This window comes from Branchiostoma floridae, chromosome 5 (genome assembly GCF_000003815.2).
Source record: "Branchiostoma floridae strain S238N-H82 chromosome 5, Bfl_VNyyK, whole genome shotgun sequence".
Taxonomy (NCBI): domain Eukaryota; kingdom Metazoa; phylum Chordata; class Leptocardii; order Amphioxiformes; family Branchiostomatidae; genus Branchiostoma; species Branchiostoma floridae.
The window spans coordinates 436,531-458,502 of record NC_049983.1 but is presented as its reverse complement, the minus strand read 5'-3'; the positions used below and the strand labels follow the sequence as shown (position 1 = coordinate 458,502).

Below are 21,972 nucleotides of genomic sequence, written 5' to 3'. Positions count from 1 at the left end.
ATGTATAAACATATCATTTTCATATTCCAGGACATAACTCATTTGCATATTTGTGAATCTCTCCATGCGCCCATATCAGGTTTTTATTCTGTTCTATTTATATGACATTCTAATAACTAGAAAAAAAACATTCACACACGCAAACCTTGGCAAAATGCCAGCTTTTTTAAAAGCACTTGTTTTCCAGTATATTAATGAAGCCTTATATTAAGCTCAGAGCAGAGGTTAGGCTCTGGCTGTTTGTTTTTACGTTTTTTAGTCGTTTTTATCGGGCTTTCTATTTTGCATTGTGTCTTGTATTGTCAAAACCTCTGCTTGAGGATTCAGCGCCCTCACCCCAAAATAACAGCCAGCTCCGTGCGACGTCTTCAACGGAGGCTATATATTTAGGACTATTCACTTTATTGCATCTAAGCAAAATTATCTGAAATTCGATATGAGGTTTGTGACCTTCGAACTCATTTTTGTTTCTAAGGCCCGTTTACATCGTTGACCTGTCTCCAAGCGAATGAATGCCCTGTATTTATTGTTTGAGAATAACCACGATACATTGTGGAATAATTGATACCTGACTATAAGGTTTGATCAATTTCTCCCCGAGAAGGACCCGTGCTTTTTTCGATAAGTGTGGTGGGTTCTTTTATCAACGCCGGGTCTGTTTGTGGATGTGAAAAAAAAGAACTATATACCTAAAATATATACACAAATAGTGCAGGCGACTATTCTTGTTATGTCTTGTTTTAAATTAGTTTCGTGCCTTGTATATCGTACTTTTCGTTCCCGAAAGCTACCCGGTCGGGCCCCGTTTTGAAAATGTGACGTAGGCCTATATCGGGGCCCCAATTCACTATCCTAAACGAACGTCCCGAACACAAAGCTCTTGGGTACATATTTCCGCCTGAAGTGAATAAAGTCGTGTGGTCTTTCCCAAGGGCGCAGCACCGTGCCTCGAACTCTAAACATTACGCCGCACGATGCCACCATTGGTATTTTATCTACAGCATGTAAACACTATAAATATGCTGACCTCGCGTCGTGTATCCGCTTGTGTCACGCCTCTTCCTTGTCCAAATAATACATATACGTATTACATATTGGTGAAGATACAGCCATAGAGTCCGAAGGAAAAAAGGGTGCAGTTTGAGCAACGTGTCGTACATCAGACTTGAAATGTCAAGCTGTGCGTTTGCGGTCGTACTACTGGGTCTTCTGACAACGGTTCAGTCACAAAGTTTAGGTAAGAAATGCTTACTTGCTCTATACGTGTATATGTTACTTATTTCAGTGCTCAACTTCTCAACTAGAGCCTAGCAAAAATAAGTGTTGTGGGGTTTTTTTTTTGCTATGACCCTGAAGAAGTGAATATTGGATGGAATTCTCTTTTTTTTTCTTCTTTTTTTTTAATTCTAGCCAAAGCGACCCAAGACATAGACTGAATTAACAATGTAATGCATTTGGCACTGGTATTGTCAACTCGAAATTGTAATTATAGGCTACACATTGTACAAGCATAACAAAGATGTACAATGTTTACTACACATGTCATACACAGTTCAAAGCCTCGATCTGTTAACATAGTGTAAAATTCAGGAAGTATGCGGTTTAATCGTATCACTCAGAACAAGGAGGTTAAAATCCCTTTGCTCAGATTACAGCTTGAAAATTTTTCAGTGTTCTATCACAGAAATGGCTACAATCGGCAGCCTTTTGTCTAGGTGTCAGCGGCCAATCCCATAAAGACTGGGGTACACAGGCAGGTTTTTCTAGGGTTGTCCAGCAGGTACTGTAACTGGAATATTTTCCTTGGCCATGTAACGAGTTCGCTTCCACCAAATTTCAAGCTTGTTGAAAATTACAATGTCGTGAAGCATTTCAGTTTTACATTGCTGAAATAAAACATTTCAAATGGTGTTCATTTGCTTTTGATGTAGTTTTAAGTGCTAACAGCGACACGGTAGTAAATTTTCGGGCTAGATGCACCATACATAATTGCACACAGTTGTACGGGAATGTTGACCAAATGAGTGGGAAAGAAACCACCTGCGTTACAACAGGCAGATAAGAAAAGAGGTTGGCTTAAAACGTGTGCTGCCGAATTACACAATCAACTATACATACGATAAGCATGGTGCAATACTGAGAATATGACCTACTCTACTTTTAACCATGGATCCAATTTTTAACCAGGATGCCCGGATGTTGACCCCACCTTGACCCCATGGAACCCTGGGCACGACCCCACCGCGCAGGTGGTTGTGGGTCAAGGACAGCACTACCTGCTCCAATCATCTGCCACCTTTTTCTCCCTGGAAGTTAAAGACGGGGGTAAGTCCTAGTCTCCAGATGAAGCGAAGCTATTGACAGGATGTTCCTTTTAATGTCTTTTGTACTAATGATAGGATGTTCCTGTCAATAACAACTGTTTCTGATACTTTTGACAGGTTGTCCATGATCCTGTCAGCTGTAACACCAAATCCTAAAAATAATTGTTGAAAGAGTAACTAGTCATTGAATTATTGAAAAATAAAAGAAGGTGTGCCAAGTGAGACATTCTTCCATTTGGCTGGACCATACCTCTTTAGAATTGCTTGCGTTCATCATTACATCATTTCATACCTTTTCATACCTATGCATCCTGTCAGTAACACATATGTCTTTGCACTATAGATGATAAATCCTGTCAAGAGCCATGGCGCTCCACAATACCCGTCTTGGCCCAAATAGACATATAAGGCTTGGGTCCCAATTCCCAACCCGGGGCCCGGCCGGGTAGCTTTCGGAAACGAAAAAAGTATGACATAAAAGGCAACAAAACACACAGAAGCTAGAAAAAATATCCATGAGCATAACTTTTGTATATTGCTTAAAACACACTTTTAATTTTTCGTTTCCACAAACATCCCGGCAGGGGCCCGGTTGAAAATGGGACCTAGGCCTAAGCCCTACTAGTATAGGGTTGATGATTCGCCCTAGATGATTAACCAGAGTTGCGCCCTAGATAACCAAACAGGCATTTCTTTAAGTAGAAAATGAGCACTTAGTTTTATGAATGGTAAGAAGAATATAAATATTTGAACAATAGGTTAGGCGTGCTCCTAATTTTCCTTCTATGATAAGCATAAATGCGTTGCTAAGCTATTCGAAGATATCACGGACCTTCCTACTTTTTAAACAGGAAGGATTGTATTTGCTGACTTGGGATCGACAAGTGATGCAGAAATAGTCCTGAGGTCACGTGAGGTCATCGTGGCCAGCGATGGCGAGTTCCACATCGGCAGTGAGACATGTTCGTACCAGGGGAAAGCCACAGTGTCCCTGTACGGCCGCAAGGACGACCAGAAGAACAGCAAACAGTTCCTGGTCATGGCAGGTGGGACACTGGAGATCCACGGGCAACACAAGCTGGCGTGGACACAGCTCACACAGACAGTTCCGGCAGGGGGCCTTCCTAAGGTCGGTCCACAGAGTTTACATTGGACATCACCATAGTCTGTGTTTAAACAAGAAATCTTTAAAAAAAAGTTGTGCCTTGCCGCGTGTTAGGGATATCGTCAGGAAAAAGTAGGTCAGCACTTCAAGCCCGGCAAGGCAAAATGCTGTGCCTTGGCAAAAACACAATACAATGACTGTTTTTACTGTTTCTGAAAGAGCTAACCAAGAGGAGTAAAATGCTTTTTAGATGAAGCGAATATCTTGAAGGGTTGCTGAGATATGGCTCCACAAAGTTGCCAAAACCTACCCTCAGATATGGCCGGCTGCGCGATAAACGATGAAAATAAAAAAAATACCTTTTTTGAGGGGTGATGAAAAGGTAAGTAAAGGCTGCAAAGCTTGTTTTATCTTATTTCCCCGTAATATGTACTACATAGAATCACTCCACAGAGTTCTGAACATTCATGGCATTTTATTATGCTTTTACACAGGGTCGATGTATGCAGCACCCACTGGTGTCCTTTCACACAATAATTGTCATCTTACCTTATTCTTTAAGAAATAAGTAAATTTGGGTTTAAAAGTTCACATTTTGGGTTACAGTCAATGGTGTTTTTTGCACCAGTTGAGTCGCATTGTACAAGATTAAATATCATACTTCATATACTTTTGCAATGTACACAACATTATGGTATCTTATATTACCAACAATGTCACATCTATAGAATATCAGCAATATTAATTGCCTTATAACAAGGTCAACTTGGTCAAGGTGAAAGGTAAGTGTGTGAATATGTCGCATTATTTTCATGTTGAGCCATGATGTTACACTGTATCAACAGTACAACTTTACACTTAGATACATTTGTAATAAAATATAGAAGACAGATGTTTGTGCTAATAAGAGATAAAATATCAATAGGTAGACATTGTGTAAACACTAAATTTATTAGGACAAGTTGTAAAATATGCTAAAGAAAGCAATAAACTAATAAGAAAAAATTACTAAGAAACATTTTACATACATGTAAGTTTCATGACTAAAACATGGATAAAGAAACACTGCATAGAAATTATATTGCTGGGATTGACTTGAGAAAAGATTGTTCAAAAGCACATTTTCTTCAACATGCCCCCCTCCCCCAAACACTACAAATTGTATCAAGTATTTTACCTTGAAATTCTTCATCCATAGCGTCAAAAAAGGTTCTATTTGTGCCGATTCAGTCACATATCCTCCGTTTCTGAGCGGCACGCGGCCCAAAATTTGGCGCGTTTGGATCGCGCGGCGCCGCCGCCCGGCCAAATCGGGGCGATCGTCGGGGAAAACAGCTCGGCGCTTCGCCTTCGTGAATGCTAGAAACTTGCCGATGACATCAAAACAGCCGGAAGTGTGGAACCACGATCCGACGCTCCGGCCTCCCCGCTTACGGCGCGCCGTTTTCACCGGCAAATTTCTGGCGTTTTAAACAATTTTCAAGCAAAAGAAACACATCACAAGAAAGAGAAACTTATATCCTTTATTTTGATGGGTAAATTTGCCTCTAGAACCGGATAGTTTTTGTACCGCGGGTGTGGGAAGATGGTAGTAAATTTACGGATCGCCGTACGGCAAAGGGTTTTCGTGGTAGCGTTGAAATACATAGTCAAACGTTCTTGAGACGTTTCGATGACGTCATTGCCTACTTATATATTCACATGCATTGCATTGGTCTAATTAGGCATTTATTTCATCTTTATGAATAGGTAATGCAAATTATTATACGAGATAATTCACTTGATTATATTTTACTCCAATGGATTTGAAATATCACCATATACGAACGCTTCATTCATTCGATGTAACCAGATTTAAGAGGCTTTCAGTACCGACCACAACTGTCATCAAATGCGTAAAGGGGAGGTATATAGGTTGACGGGGATGTACTGTTGGTCGCCTAAGCCGTAAGTTTGTCCACGAGAAAGAGAACTGGGAAGGGCCTTTGGAAGGGCCTTTGGAAGGGCTGGGTTAAAATTGTTTGAACCATTGATCCATCCATCCAACCATCCAACCAAGAAAATAGTGGCCACAAGGCCATGCCGCTGACGCGGCAAGGCAAAAAAGCAAACTCTTAAAAAATATAGTTTACCTTTGATAAAATGTAGCTCTGAAAACAGACATAATGGCAGAGTGTTCATTCTAGAACCCATAGGACCTTAGTCAGTTCTGATGTTTTGTCATCGGAAAAGGAACTTTGGACCAATTTCCTCACTCTAATCAGGTGGAAATGAGTACCTAGCTTCGGTTAGGGACTTTCCTCAGATAGGACGTTAGATAAGGCCTCGTTTTTATCAAGAAGAGCCACACTTCAAGTACGTTAAAGAACCCATCACACTTATCGAAAGGGGCCCTTCCCGTTGTGAATTGATCAAATAACTCTACATTTCTGGGTATGTAGCTTGTACGTTCTGTACAAACCAGGTGTAATACGCCATGAGGCGGTTTACCAGATATACAATACAAACAAATTTGAAACAAACAGATAGACAGGTAGAGATACCTGGAATGGTGCAAGACAACAACTAGTGCCATGCAGAACAGAAGTTTCATAGAAGAGTTAAGACAACAATTTTTATTTGCTGTACATCAGGGAACATATAGTTGGGATTCAGCTAACGGAAGTGGTGGAAGAGGGATTCACGTGCACGTCATCGATGAAATATCCGGAGCTGTGGAGGACTGGCAACGCTTCGACACTCATTTGGACGAAAGCCACAGCCGAAACTTGGCATCTTTCATCGAACAAATACCGTCTGGGAGAGTAGTGGCATTGCAAGTGGAAGATTCTGCCGTCAAAAATTTAGAGGCAACTGCGATGGAAAAGATGCGTGAGTTGGGAAGTGTGGAGGTGGACGCCTTGGAATTCAGGTACGACTTCAATGGCTTCTATCAGGAGGCCACCACTAAGTAACTGTACGCCAATACCATTTTGAGCCCTCAGCGATGACTAAGTTCCATCGCGATAACGACAAAGCTCCGCGTATTATATCATGAAGAATCATATGACGTACCTAAAGTAGGAGATGTGTAGTGAATGGTAGAACGATAGACATAGTGTCATTAGTGCTGTACATGTGCACAAATTAAGATAGGTAGGCGCATAACGCTAGTTAGTTCACTTTTATCCGCAGGGTAACTTATAACCGTTTTTTTAGACTTGGCATTTAGGGATATTAAGTCGACGGACCGCAAATATTGAAAACATGACTGTTGAAAACAACCGTCCGTCAACTTATCATCTCTACATAAAAACTGTTATTAAAAACAATGGATATAGGTTAACCCGCGGATAAAGGTGAACAAGCGTTACTATTACAAATTCACATTTATTAACATAGCTATCATTACTACGCTTTAGGGATCCTTGGGTGTTTGTAGGTGTGAAGGGAGACCCCAGCCGCGCAGTTGAGCAGAGAATTCCGTATTTCGGTGAGTACTGCTTCAAGACTCAGTCTACTCTCTCTTGGGACTGTGCCGCGCAGTTACCCCTTCCGTGTCTTGTACATTGTTGCTTTTAAACATTTGTTTTCCTAACAGTCACATGCGATTGAATTTGTTTTGTATCCTATGACAAAGACAAAGAGACCACCCGCACCGCTGCCATCACAGCTACATTTGATGCCTTCTTCGGCTCCTTCGACGTCACTGTCACAAGCGGATGGCTGGAAGGTAAGGTTTTCTTATGATATCGAGATAGATAGATAAATAGATTCTTTCTAAAACTAGAGTTCCATGACCACATAAGTTTAGCAAATGTTGTCAACCTCTTCCAGTAACATATCATAAAGTTTCTATCTTACTTTGCAAATAAGGTCCTCAAATTCACCAATCACATATTCCCCTGGCAAATAATATCAGTTGCTGCAAAGAGTCTTATCTTAGCAAAGAAGGTTACAGTTACAGTGGCATTTCCTCATGAATTATATAAACAAAACCCTTATTAACACTTTCCCGAATCATGCTGCTGACAGATAGAGAGACACACGGACACACAAACGGCAACGAAATCAAAACCTTCTTGCCGAAGATAGTAACATTTTTAAAGCAGAAGGTCAAACTAGAAGCGTATTGCAAAGAGTTTCTCTCAACCATATTCTAATATTGCAAACCTATATGTTGTAGAATAAAGTTGTTTTGTATCATTTTAACTTTGTTGAACCATTTATTCCAGGAAGTGAGCGTTGCACAATTTCGGTGGAGGGTGCTGGAGGTGAGTACGTCATCAACCTGAAGGATGACGTCAGTTCCTGGCAGCCTGGGGACCATATCGTGCTGGCCAGCACGGACTACAACATGGAGCAGGCAGAAGAGTTCCAGCTGCTGCCGTGTCAGGAGTGCTCCAGGCACCAGGTCAAAATCACCGGTACGAAGCTTCATGTGGCTTGATAACACGTCTATGTAGTTACCTTTGCCAGAAGGTTGTGTGTTTGGTTCCATCTGTGATGGACTGGCAGGGTATGTGTGTGTGTGTTTGTTTGTATGTAATCAGCATAAATTAAAATGCTGTGGATGGGCTACATGGTATCTTGTAGGTTGGTAGGTGTTGGAATGTTGACGGTCAAGTCTGATAATGGGCCTCATGGCGGCTTCCTATGGTACTGCAGGTGAAGTTTCGCGTATTTTATGTTGTGCTCTGTAAGTGCTGAGCTTGTGATTTTTAGAGGTTGATAGCATAGAGCTAAGGTCTATTGAACAACAGTTCCCCGATGTTACTACACTGTACATAGTTTTCTATAGCTTTGTGGTGTATAGTGTAAAGTGAGCTTTTGTTACCCATACTCACTGGCTAACATCATTTGGCGAAGTAATAAGGCGTCAGTCGTCTATCTAAAATCTTCAATGACATATTTGATGCGTTCTAACCGACAGGACAAATCAAGTATAGCCACTTCGGCGAGATCTCTGATGAAGTAGACTTGCGGGGAGAGGTCGGTCTGTTGACCAGGAACATCAAGTTTCAGGGGGAGGTAGAGGACAGCTGCTATGGGGACAACTTCTGCCAGTATTTCGACTACGACACGTATGGAGGACATCTCAAGGTTCGCTTTGTTATCATTATATCAGATCATTCTTTTACATGAAACTTAGTGTTTGCCTATGGAAATTATTATCGTTGAAGAGGTTCATCTGTCACGTATACAGTTACTACAAATGTATGGCAGACTGATTGTTGATGCAGAGTGTCCAGACCACTGCATCAGCAGAACACAGTGGACTACTACTACAAATGTTCTTCAAGCAGTGACAGTTTTTAAAGACAGTGTACATACCTAGATCCAAATGTTCGATGTCTGACAGCACATCTTGTTCACGGAGAGTGACCTAGTCTCGATCTCGCGAGAGAGCACGAGACTAGGCCAGGCTTGCGTAGCTCATCTACGGGGGCTGGAGCTGCCCAAGTCCTACCTACCCCTACTCCGCAAGGAGGCGGTGGTGGGGGGTTGCAGATTATCTACGCAAGCCTGACCTAGTCTTGGAGGTATGTACCTAATTAGTCTTTACAAACTGTCACTGCTGGAAGAAAATTTTTAGTAACTGAAAATCATTATGATTGTATCACCCATTTAATGTTCTACTCATCCAAACACCACGTTGTTTCAACAACGTTTAAAGGACATCTACTTTCAAACATTTCTATGCGAAATTCATAATGACAACAAGGGCAAATGCGCAAAGAACAAATTACGCTCATACAGGCTGTTCAAATCCACCTATAACGAAGAAGAGTATCTTAAGATTCCGAACGAACGACAAAGATCTATTATCACCAAACTACGAATCAGCTGCCACAAACTCCGTGTTGAATCAGGGAGGCACAACCACACACCTCTGGAGCAAAGAGTCTGTCAGTTCTGTAACCTGAACAAGATCGAAGATGAATCTCACTTTCTATTAGATTGTAGTTTATATAGTAACGATAGAAGTATTCTTTTTAGCCATATTATAGGAAAGTTCCCTCGCTTTGAATATATGTCTAGTGTTGAAAAATTCATTTTTCTTATGAGCTTTGATCAAACGACATTATACAAACACATCTCAAGCTACATATTTAACATAACTAAGAAACGAGAAGAAGCCGAACAAATGTATTAGAATAGTTTTAGAATTTATGTTTTAGATTAGTCTTAGAAACCATGTTTACTGCATTACTACCCTTTGTATCTATATGCCTGTACTTAGCCCGATAGGGCATGAATGTGCAATAAAGGCTATTACAACATTTATCCATCAGATTCTACCGGGCTTCAAGAACGTGCATCTGTCTGGTATCGAGTTCACCCGCATGGGTCAGCAGGTCCTCGGCAGCTACCCTGTTCACTTCCACATGGCCGGAGATGTGGACGAGGTCGGAGGCTACAGCCGCCCAACGTACGTCCGAGAGCTGTCCATTCACCACTGCTTCTCCCGCTGTGTGACCATCCATGGGACTCACGGTCTGCTGGTCAGTCTTTGTCATTTCTGTGCAACATTATGTGGCAAAGTTCGATACTATGGTGCCAAAAATATCTATAAAATGTAATATACTGCAATATTTCTACTGCATAAAGGTCTACAATCATGCCAGCAAACATAATTTGTGTAACGACGAGGATGTGCGCCCATAACACTGATGATAAAGGATACCGTTCCTTCGTTAATCCTCAAAGTGCCTTAAGTGTCACATGGGACAACAAGACTTTTATATCAGTAGCAGGGTATATCTTGGTTTCTCCGTTATGAACAACTAATTGAAGCTAGGGGCTCAACTGTCAGACTGCTACAAGTTTAGCTACCGGAATAAAAGAACAGTGTAAATATAATGAGATTTTAGGAGGTGTTGGTGCATTACGGTATTTTGCTTCATCACATTCACACACACACACATGCACACACACATTTATACACTTCATTTATCGACTATTCCGCTTGCAGGTCCAAGACACAGTTGGGTACGACACACTTGGCCACTGCTTCTTCCTCGAGGACGGAGTGGAGCAGCGTAACGTTCTGGACCACAACCTGGGCCTGGTGACGCGGGCGGGCACGCTCCTTCCCACCGACAGGGACGACAACATGTGCCGGACCATGAGGGACGCGGTCTACGGGGACTATATTCCGAAGAATATTGAATGTCGGTGAGAGAATCTTTGAAGTTTATTATTCTGTATTTCTAAACATTGGAAGCACAATAACGAATACGTTGTTTGTATGAAGATTACACTAATTTATTTTTGCTTAGTCGTAAATAGAATAAACTTTATTAACCGGTTTACCGACATGACGATTCTGCCATGCTTGGCTCGTATAATCATAATAGTTTCCAAAAAGGATTGAATTTCCTTTTCAATTTCTGTTCAGTGTGCTAATATTTGATGTTGTTCTGAAGTTGATTTTATTTTTCTTTTGATTTCTACTAAGGGCAATATCTACTTTCTGGATTGCCCATCCGAACAACGTCCTGACCAACAATGCCGCTGCCGGATCTCCGGTATGGTTGGTTCATCTTACGATGCCAATTTAAATATGTCTTAAAGATCTATTCTATAGCGTACTGTTATCTATTCATTAGAGCTGTGTACCTAAAGAATATTTAGGTACAGGTATATAGGTACACGGGTTTAGGTACAAGTCGGACTTGTACATGTAACTGAACATTTTTTATCAATTATTTGTAAGCTAGACGTGCTGCTAACTGTCATGTTTCTATGAAAATTTACATAATTGAGCCTAAAACGATTTATTTGCAAGTTATTCTTGATTTTCAAGTGCAATATAATCACAATTGTCGTCATTGATTCCATATTTACTGAATATTCGTTGTCTTTTAGTTTGATCAGGTACAGGTACACTAGGTGTTCAGGTCCGGACTTGCACCAAATCATTTTTACAGTACAACTTTTAGATACACAGCTCTACTTTACATGGTACAGATGGTAATGGCTGCTTGCATACATACATCTACAGCATTCAGGAATCTGGTACATCTTCCACCGGGAGCCGACCGGTCCGTCAGCGGGCACCCTCCCGAGGTACCAGGCTGAGAGGACACCCTTAGGACGGTGCTACAATAACAGAGTACACTCCAATGGGATAGTGAGTACAATTTTTGCTTAAGTAAACTGCTATCTTTACGTACTAATTAGTATCCTTATTGTCATCACGATGAGCAATTCTTCAAGTCATGGTATCATGCCGTGTATTGTAACTTCAGAGTGTTTGGTCCAGGAGCCACAGGTCCTGGGTTTTAATCCTGTCATGCTATCTATCTTGTTAAAATACAATTAAAACGATAAAACGACTTTCCTTCGACTACTTCAACCACGTGTAAGACAGGGTGGTACCTGACACCTGTTGGAGACCGGGACGAGGTAAAACGCGATATGTGTAGAGGGTAATGCTCCTCCTCCTAATACTGTGGCCTGGACACAGTGGAAAACAATAACGTACGGCCTTTAAAAAAGCCGGGACTACCTTTACCTACCGTATCATGACCCGTACAATATCGTCCTTGCATGGTCAAAACACTCTTTGTGTCAAGTTGCTTTGTTTGTTATCATTTTGCGTATATTAACACGTTGATAATGATAAATGAATTATTTTTCTAGGATGGATTCAAGATAGACTGGGGAGTCAAGACCACTCCGGCCTCTGCCAAATCACCGCAGGAATTCCTTTCAAGAAGCCCTGCACGGTATTGTCTTTACGTTCCATCGTATTTACCATTTGTGCTCTCACGTGCAGAATCCTGATATTGCGCTCCACTCTGTTCATCTGCAGTTTTGACGTAATGACGTCACAAATGTCTAGAGCTTCCCAACACTAGCTTGGGACCAAGCCCTCCCTCCCTGCGAAACACCATTAGCTCCTCTACTAAAACAACAGGAGATAATTGGCTCATTTGCATCAACCTTATGTTGACTTTTTCTTTTGTGTTTCCTATTGGTCAATAAAAAATTGTCTTCATCTCATTTGTATATCAATAGATCCTCATGAACCAATTTTGCTCCGTGTCACTGACGAAAGGTATAGTGGATGCTGTCTGAAATGTCTGACCGTTTCGAAAATCATTTCCAGTTGCTTGAGTAACTGCTTTTTGCCAGTGCTTTAGATATATAAGAAACAATTAAAGTTAAAATCAAGCATAAAGGTCTACCACTGGTATGGGTACCATCTTTGGTATAGTTACCACTGGCTCTCCATGTTCCTTTCTTTACCACGGTTGTTCTACCACGGGAAACTTACGACAAAATTAAGTTTAAGTTGTCTGTCTTCAGGTACCAGCCTCACCAGAACGCTGACCTCCTACAGCCACGTGTACCGGCCATTGTCGAGGGTCTCATCGCCTTCAAGAACTGGGACGGCGGAGCATGGATCCGGGGAGGGGACATCTGGTTTGACAAATGCGCGTGAGTTCAAATACACACGCCTACAACAACAGACAAAGATTTAAGTATTTGCTGAACAAATAAAACACTGGACAAATGTCTCTGACTACAGCTACATGATAATCACTCTGTCAGTCTTTCTAACAAGTGCCAAAGAAACAAGCTATTCTCAGATGAAGTACCGTGATGTTGCTAAATATTTTTTTAAACTTCAATCTTGTATGTTTTGTTTCAGATTCGTGGACAATGGGAAAGGACTGACACTGGCCAGGTACTGTGTCTGTCTACAGTCAGTTTTACCGTTACGTTGATGATTGTCAGGCCATTGTGGTTACCTTCACAGAAGTAGAATGGAACCCTATCGTTTTTGCTCCGTTCATCCATTCCTATTCTTCTTCTTTTTCCGTTCTAAACAAAGTCAATGACTAGTACCTGACGACTATCAGTATGGTTAATGTTGAAGTGGAATTCGCTTACATAATTTAGCAATTGGCAGGATATCGCTGAAGGAGCTGGCCCATATATATATATATATATATATATATATATATATATATATATATATATATATACATATATGGCTGTGTTTGGGTAAGAATAGACGGCGCAGCAGTTTGTTAGGCTAGACAATGCGAAGATGAACAATATGAATTTTCTTAAAGATGTTAGTACCTTAAGTTTGTAGTTTCTACAGAGTTCTGTGTATGCGACAGCAACATATATCTAGTCCGTTAACGTTATTTTCTCCATAATTTGTTTTCGTTGCTACTGGAGAAAAATGTTAGAAACACTGTAAAATGTTTGTAAACATTGATCCTGTTAGTACGAAGGCAAAGCACAAAAGTTTTAACTGTCGATTCTGTCGATTCAGTGAAGGCCACTTCCCTAACGACGAAGGGTCAAGCCAACAGGTGTGGAACAGCATCTTCATCGGAGAGAGTGAGAACGTGGGTACTGCTAGCGGGTCCAGTGTCTGGGGAATGGGAGGGGTCAAAGCGGTGGAGAGGAGCCTTCCGCAAGCCACGTGAGTTATAATCTTCGAAACATGTTTGCAGGAAATCCAAAAACGTTAACATGGCATGACATTCAATGTACACTTTACAAAACTATTAGGCAAAATCGCTGTACGGAAAGTGCGAAATGGTACAAAATGGAGCGGGCGGAATGGCACTAAATGGTGCGAAAGGGAACGAAATGGAAAGAAATGGCACAAAATGGAATGAAATAGAATGTATAGAATGTGCGAAATGGAAAGACGTGAGCGAAATGGAACGAAACGGAATGTACAAAAAGTGCGAAATGAAACGAAATGTAGTGCGATACGGATACCTGAAATAATACCGATGGAAACATACGAAAATGGTAAAGCAGAAGAATTACAATACAGATTTGGGTGGTAAATGAGTATTTGATTGTAATCTCGGCAAATTTTATGAAGGAGGTAATTTGCATTTTTATGTTCTAGAGACTTCCCGTTACGAGGATTTGAAGTATACGATGGCCCCGTCTTAGCTGAAAGTTGTACTTTCAAAAATTTCGCCGCCGCCACGGAGTACAACCGTTGGAGTAGCGCGATCGCCTTTAAGTTGAAGAACAACTGGCAAACTGCAACGAAGAGCAACCTAACAGGAATAAAATATGAAAATGTGAGATATACCTTTTCTGTTCTATATCTTGTTTAGGGAGGTTAAGGTTTAATAAAACTCAATCTTGACTATGAAAAGAGTATGCCGTATAACATTCGTGGAAGCTTTTGTTAACTGTATATAATAATTAAAAAAGTTACATTAATTTAACGCATGCGCATCACTCCAATTATGTTAAGCTAAGTCAATGGAGACTTTGTTTTTACTTAACTTTATCGTTCCGCTTATGCCTGGGGGGTGTCGCGAGGATTTGTTTTTAACACTTTTTGAAAACTCGTGCTTCTGGAAGATCCTATGGATCACATTTCGAGACCGCATTTTAACTGATAAATACGGACAAGAAGTGAATAAACAGAAATGAAACAGAAGTTTGGAGGAAATTGGTCGTCAGATCTTCTGTGATGCCCCAATGATCAAATACAAACGTAGTTAGACCATGGAATGGATGAGAAATGGATATACTCATGTTTTATATTGTACTGTTTGCAGGTTCAAACCCGTGCATTTTTCGGTGGCAAGGACCTGCCCTGGTTTCAGGCAAACGACAAAGACGGGGACAAGACATCGATTTTTCACGACGTGGACGGCAGTACCTCCGGTTACCCTGACAGCTATGTGGTCGCGCAGGGCAATTATCTGGTCAGGAACCCGGGATGTGTGGAAAAGGCTGAGTGGCGAGGGTTCGTATGCAGTGGGAACTATGCACAGGTAAGTGTACAATATTATTTTAGACGTCTAACAGTCAGTATGCTTCAAGTTGAGCTTGAACTTCAAAACGTAAAGCCAAAAGAAAAAGAAGCCATATACATCAGGGCTTAACAATCATCACTCAGCAGAGACGGTTAACGAATTCTACCTGCATGAAGTGACGTGACAGAAGCAATGGATTGCTAATTCCTTGGCAAAGTTTGGATTATGATTGTCGAAAAATTGTATAGGTCCAATTTTTGTGTTTGGAACTACACTCTGCCCACCCCTGATCCATGACCAACAAATATTATTATTGGCTGGTCAGCATTTTGGCCACAGCAAGTAAATTTTAGGGAAAACATCAGTAGTACTCGTTAATTTGCAAAAGTGAAAACTTGCCAGATAGTTGGCACCAATGTGGAAGCCATGAGTGTAGTACCCAATATGGTTAGTGATACCAATCTACCACACTAGTGTCACTTTTACTACACTAGTGCACTTCTTGAATATAGGAATGAACGCCTTGTTGGATGTGATACCATATTTTGTCACTTCATTTCTTGTTACAACGTATATGGTATCTATTTCTAAAATTTGCCATCTTGCTTTTTTTACCCATTTTTTTGTTGCCCTATCTCATTATTTTTCCAGTCTGCAGAGGATATCATCCATAAAATGTCCTTGCTGTTACGGTGTTACGGTGTTACGTAGCAGGATGATACAGGTGCAAAGAGTGGTAGTTTCATCAATAATAATTTTCGTTCCCTTCCTATATATATATACAGCTGTTCATCCATGCAGAGCAGCCGGCAAACCTGGTGATGTCGATGATCCGTGACGAGTATCCTGATCAGCCTCTTACCCTTCAAGGGCCACGTTCACAAAGGGCTAGCGGCAAACAAAAGTACCAGCCCGCTGTGATGCTGGAGAAGTCCTACACTATCCACTGGGACGGACGGGCGCCGGCACAGATCATCATCTATCCCATTAACTTCGACAGGTAGTACGGTCGAGTAGTTTAAGAGTGTTCTGATTTTTTTGTTCAAAAGCTAGGTATCACCGCTACTAATCTCTTTGTTTTTATTGCGTACCCGGTCAACAGTTTAATGGCGTAACACACCAGGTTTCCACTGACCAGTACAGTAGAAGCCATTTAATTGCATAACGGATTAAAGCACACTTCTGTTAACTGCACGGAATCACCAAATCCAAAACTAGTGCGGTCCAGCTGGATAATTTCGCACTATTGCACCACCCGGATAATTGCACGATATACGCTGGCAAGTACGTTGTGCAGGTTAAACGGCTTCTACTGTACAAGATGCATATCTGGATCCACTGAAGGACCACTCCTCTTTTCGATAAATTTGGTGCTCGATGGTTCTCCTCAAATATGGGAATTCACGAGATTTTTGAGTTCACAAGCAGGTATTTTAGTATAATGTGTGGCTTGAACATTATTAATAGGTTCATCATCATCATTATCAGTCGGCTGCAGCACAGGCGACTGCCAGTTTCTTCCAGGTCGTTCTGTCGGCAGCTAGATGGCGTATCTGCTTTGCGGTGCTCTGGCTGTTAAAATCTCATAGGTATACTGTTTGTTGTAGATAGGAGGTAGCTTGGCGTTCTCGTCTGCGTCTGCCATGCGTTGGTGCATAAAGAGCATTAGATATTGGCAGGTTTATCATCGGGTATGTGCAGGATATGGCCCAGAAAGTTCAATTGCCTCGAGCGGATATGTTAGATCAATGGCTTGGTCAGTATATATTTGAACCTGCATGTTGATATTGCAGTCTAACCTAACGAATGTCAACCACAGTGGAGACTGGCTCCGGCTGGGACTCTGCTATCCTCCAGGAACCATCTTCCGTGTGACTTACCAGCTGGAGAAACGCGAGCCGTACGCTATCGTTCACGACGAGGAAATCAACCCCGTGTCAAGCCTGGCTGCTGTTGAAGGTGGAGACGGCAAAATGTTCTACTTCGAGGAAAGCACCGGGTAAGACGAAGCATTTTTAAAAGTTCTTTGACCTGTGTTGGAGTGATAGTTGAGGTAAAAATACTAAAATGTAATGCCATGTATCGTTAGTAATATTGAAGTGTAATTTTCAACAGCCTTTCACGTCTGAAAGTGTTTTTATGCGAGGTCTAAGACATCAGCAAGCTTCCCGAGCAGACACAAATGATGATGATGCTGAATAAGCGTATTCGGCTCTAGTCGTCTAGGGAGACGGTCGACAGCTTCAGTCAGGGCCTCAGTCAGTTTTTGATTATTCATGCTGAATAGCCAAACAAATAAAATGAATAAACAAATATCACTGATACAAACACCCTTTTTATCGTCAAAAGATAACACTAAACCTTGATGCATCCAAACGTCCACAAATACCTTCATTCGTTGGAGTTTTTCCTTTCAGCCTACTGTTCCTGAAAGTTCGCGCTCACTACGATCGGGAAGGCCACAACTACTGTTCATACGTGGGCTGTGAGAGGATCGTCATCTCGGCCACCATGACAAGTGACGCGGTCAGCGACTGTACGGCAGCAGCTTATCCTAAGTACAGCCTGACGCCTACAGAGACTGTCCCCATGCCGAGCTTCCTGAGCATGGTCAACGATTGTACTGGATGTGGTGCTCCGGTGAGTTGGTAGATTCCACCGGGGCATTGTAAAGGTATCTCTGTACTGTATAGTATGGCAGTACAAGCTAATACTCACTCATTTCATGTACAATAATTCGATATGGTTACTCCGAACGCGTGATCATCAGCTTCAAACATGTGATATCACAACTGGGTCAAGGGTGCCTGGAATGTTGTACTCTTTGTCATACTATAACAGATATGTCTAGGTCTATGTATAACAGGTATATACATGTACGTCGTATACTGTAACATATGTAAGGATGCCGAGCGTCAGTTGCTCTGCATTGTATTAACAGTTAGGACTTGAACTGCATAAGGCAACAGAGGTTACATGTTTGTTATATTCATTTCTTATATAATTATGTACATTTAATTCTTAACTCATTTCTTTGTAGGAGCCCATCGTCAGCGACGATAACGTGAAATATCTAGAAGTGACCATCCTGTCCACAGGGAAAGAGGAAATGAGTCTAGGTCATAGACCATTTATCGAGGTGCGTTTAAATTTACAATTCAATTTTACAATTCAATTTTTATTGAGAATCAACTGGCAGTGTACAATGTTGAAGGCATGTCCACTGAATTGTGTTGATTTTACACAAACATCAACAATGCATATTAAAATCATACTAATAGTAAGTTGACAGTTATATACGTTACGGGCAAAACCCAAGTACAGATCATAAAATGAAGCAAATACTAGCTATTTACACATATTGGCACCAAGAAGTCACGATAAGGTCACAAGAACAATACTGGATAAGTCCTTAGCAATTTGACTCATTGTACAGACGAATAGCTTGGTGAAGTTACAGTTATTAATCATCATCATCATTTTCATTGAGGAAAGTCATGACAATATGTTTTCTAGAGGACATTACTCCAAAACCTTAGGGAACTACAGTAAAAGTCATATTTAATTAAGGTGAGGCATGATGCATTTTTAAACAGCTCAGGATAGTGAAATACGGTTTTGCTACGGTTTGCGGTTTTGCTCAAGTATACAGGGGCCCCCATATTCAATTACATGTATAATTATTTTCCGTGAAGATGCTGAATGCGTGAAGCTAACACCTAACCTCCCTCATATAGCGGGCTGTCGGATTTACGACCCCCCCACACACACACACGTAAATTTGCCCTCAGATTGACGGAGTCCGGTTTGATGATCGTTCCCGTGGATTCTTGATGGTAGTCGTTGACGCACTGACTGGCGTCGTGACGCATCAAGTGGCGTTCAACACCAACAGTCAACCTGACGCCGACGCTGCAATGGCGAACTTCACACGTAACGACATCCCACAAAAGTAAGCAATGTAGAAAGCTCATCTGCAACTTAAAAGCTATGGGGACTAATTACAAGTACATGGTAGAAACATACACATTTGCAAATGGGCAGTCGATTGATATTATAGTGCAGAAGGCTAATAAAATACTAGTGTTGGGTATTCAGACAAGCTGGATTTCGATTCTTTTTGCAATCAGAGGAAGACGAAAAACACGTTTATGATTAATCTCTTGGTTTGAGAGAAAGGTAACGCTTTTTGTTTGTGGATGTAAAAAAGTTGGGGTATGATAACTTCTTTAGATAACAAGAAATATATATTGTATGGAAATAAATTGCTCACAAGTCTTTGATTTTGACTGTATTGACGATGAGACAAGTCATTACATAGGTCTGCCTAGGCAACTATGGGCTGGTAGCGGCAGAACCTACAAAAATGCAGACGAACATACAAATAATTCATCACAAGAAACATTACAATATAATACAATATAAAGTCATCTGAATGATCTTTAATTCTCTTTTCTCTGGTCTGACACATTGAATCATATTATAGATATACTTTCTACCCTTTTCAGTTCGATCGTTCTGATCACAACACGGTTCAACTGGAGTCGATATGCTCAGGAGTGCATTATTGCCCTGAAGGAGATCGGAGTTCAGGAGCCTCTACATGCTGACTTTGGAGGTGGGTTTTCTTTGTGTCCTGCTCTGATTACTTGTTATAATTTCAAAGAATGTGATTAATATTACATTATAATCAATTCATTTTTTTCGATGAAGGATTCCAATACACAATCATGATTACACGCGACATAATAATGAATATTCTGAATTTGGTGTCAGGATAGAGGAATACTTTTCCCAAGTACATTTAAGTAAGTAATGAAATGACCATGCAGGAAAAAATAATCCAAATCGCAGTTCCTGAATCAGATTTATTATAAGAGATGACATGATAAATAATCAACGTATACGTCAATGATGGTCAGACATCCAGATAATTCGATACTCAAAAGCAGTTACTCAATCAACTAGATATGAATCGTTCAGACGTTTTCCGGTAGAATCCACTACCTTTCTTCAGTGACACTGTCGAAATGTAGTAGAATCTACCATGATTGTAACTATTTACTCTAACTTGTATGGTAGCGTCTTAGATTTGTTAATTGTGCAAACAGCCATATGTATATGTACACGTAGGGTGATTTTCTGCATGGTCGTCTTCTTCTTCGTGTCATCACTACACTCCAGTGCTCCAGTACTCCACACACTCCCTTCCTCTGTGGGTCAAAGCTTCCAGATCTTCCCAGGTGCATGGTTCGGACAGGAGGGGCAGACAATAAGGTGTTTCATAGTCTGGTCCTGCACGCAGTCACAGTCAGTCTGTCCATCTGGTCTGAGACTTTCTGGTTACCAAAACTTTGTTATTCTGCCCTCCACCATAGATAATTTCGCCATGGTTGGCTTCAAGGGCACCGTGTGGCCAAGCTGGATCCAGCAAGTCAACCTGCCGTCCGGTCAGGGTCCGGCACAGATCTATAACAAGATCCCGCTCATGGGCTGAGCCCACCCAAGAAGCAAATCCCTTGAATTCAAGCAATAAAGACCTTCGGTGAAGTACTATTTACAAAACGTCTTTGGTGTTCTTATGTCTTTGGCGCAAAACTTACTTGATCTGTTTGTTGACGGATATGTTTTTGTTCTGCCATGGATAGAAATAAGTGATTTATATGATGAAGAATTTTTACACTATTTTCTTACGTAAAGTATTGACGCGTTTCGTTACTGCGTTGGCTCGATAACACCTAGATTCAACACAACACAGTATTTTTCTATCTATCTGTAGTTATCAAAAACTGATCTTTTAATCAGATGAAAACAAATATTTTCTAATTACAACATATTATTAGTAGATATCAATTACCGCAACAGTGTGTTTGTTGCTTTCATTATTATGCACATGAAAAACATAGTTTTATTGCAGTAATATGTACCAAAGTGCTGTATTTTGTCATAGAAAAGTAATATTAGGGGCAATAAAACCTGATGACGCCATCAATATTGCCCCAAAAATCAGATTTAGAATTCTTTTATACCCGTCTTTCAATATTCGTTACGGCTCCATTCTTTCTTAATTCCTTAATGAGAAAACAATGCAAGGTCAAAATGCCAATTTAGCCGACCTAAAAACCTTAACATAGTGGTTTTCATAGTCACACAAGGCAACGAGCCACGCTCTATCAATGGAAGACGTAAAACCTTATCAAATGTAGATGCGTGTACATCTGTAGCTAAACTATTTGGCATAACTAACTAGTCCGTAACTAATGACATGCCAACTACATACTCTGTACTGTCAAATTTTATAGTGGGTGATTATACATTTACAGCAGTCATGGTAGTAGTAGTCCCATAGCCTTCAGCCGTAATCAGCCGTAGGGGCAGCACAACATGTTATGCTGTATCAATAGACATTTTATTCCCCTGGTGGCGCCTATCTCCTCTCCAGGGCGTGGTGAATTATGTAAATCACCGTATGGCTGATACGACACGAAGGTTCGCCAGGCCTCCGTCCAGGTGATTTATAGTGAATCACCAACTCCAGACAGAATGGTTTGTTCCAGCGCACACCACGGTTCTTTAACGTGCATGGGGTGTGGCTCTCACCATACGACCTCCATTTAACGTCCTAGTAGTACAAAGGCAGTAATGTTTTTTTTTTTCAGTGATTTAGAACACACCTTTCTGGGTCAAAAACGAAAGCAAGTAAGGCACTTTGACATCGGACGACATAAGTATATCCGTTTTGACATTATTTGCAATCTGCGGAATACATTTGTTCCTTTTGTAGCTAGTATAACCGCGT

The 21,972-nt window shown here is 41.0% G+C and overlaps 1 protein-coding gene across 1 annotated transcript; it reads left to right on the top strand.

Moving 5' to 3' along the window:
- The first annotated feature begins 3,309 nt into the window (after positions 1 to 3,309).
- Positions 3,310 to 20,869, top strand: LOC118416841 (cell surface hyaluronidase-like). The gene is made up of 23 exons (XM_035822110.1): positions 3,310 to 3,453; positions 6,063 to 6,340; positions 6,831 to 6,901; positions 7,049 to 7,141; positions 7,644 to 7,835; positions 8,342 to 8,511; positions 9,705 to 9,914; positions 10,385 to 10,587; positions 10,871 to 10,940; positions 11,417 to 11,545; positions 12,058 to 12,143; positions 12,727 to 12,858; positions 13,073 to 13,108; positions 13,709 to 13,861; positions 14,303 to 14,483; positions 14,973 to 15,191; positions 15,959 to 16,173; positions 16,993 to 17,172; positions 17,591 to 17,813; positions 18,214 to 18,312; positions 18,965 to 19,125; positions 19,682 to 19,791; positions 20,552 to 20,869. Exons 1-23 carry the CDS (start codon positions 3,364 to 3,366, stop codon positions 20,668 to 20,670), a joined length of 3,420 nt encoding a protein of 1,139 aa, XP_035678003.1. The 5' UTR covers positions 3,310 to 3,363; the 3' UTR covers positions 20,671 to 20,869.
- Positions 20,870 to 21,972: the final 1,103 nt, after the last annotated feature.

Coding starts and splice junctions, on each gene's coding strand:
- LOC118416841 (XM_035822110.1), top strand. CDS start 3,364: ATGGCAGGTGGGACACTGGAGATCCACGGGCAACACAAGCTGGCGTGG. Junction 6,341..6,830: donor GTGGACGCCTTGGAATTCAG/GTACGACTTCAA, acceptor ACTACGCTTTAG/GGATCCTTGGGTGTTTGTAG. Junction 19,126..19,681: donor CGTAACGACATCCCACAAAA/GTAAGCAATGTA, acceptor TACCCTTTTCAG/TTCGATCGTTCTGATCACAA.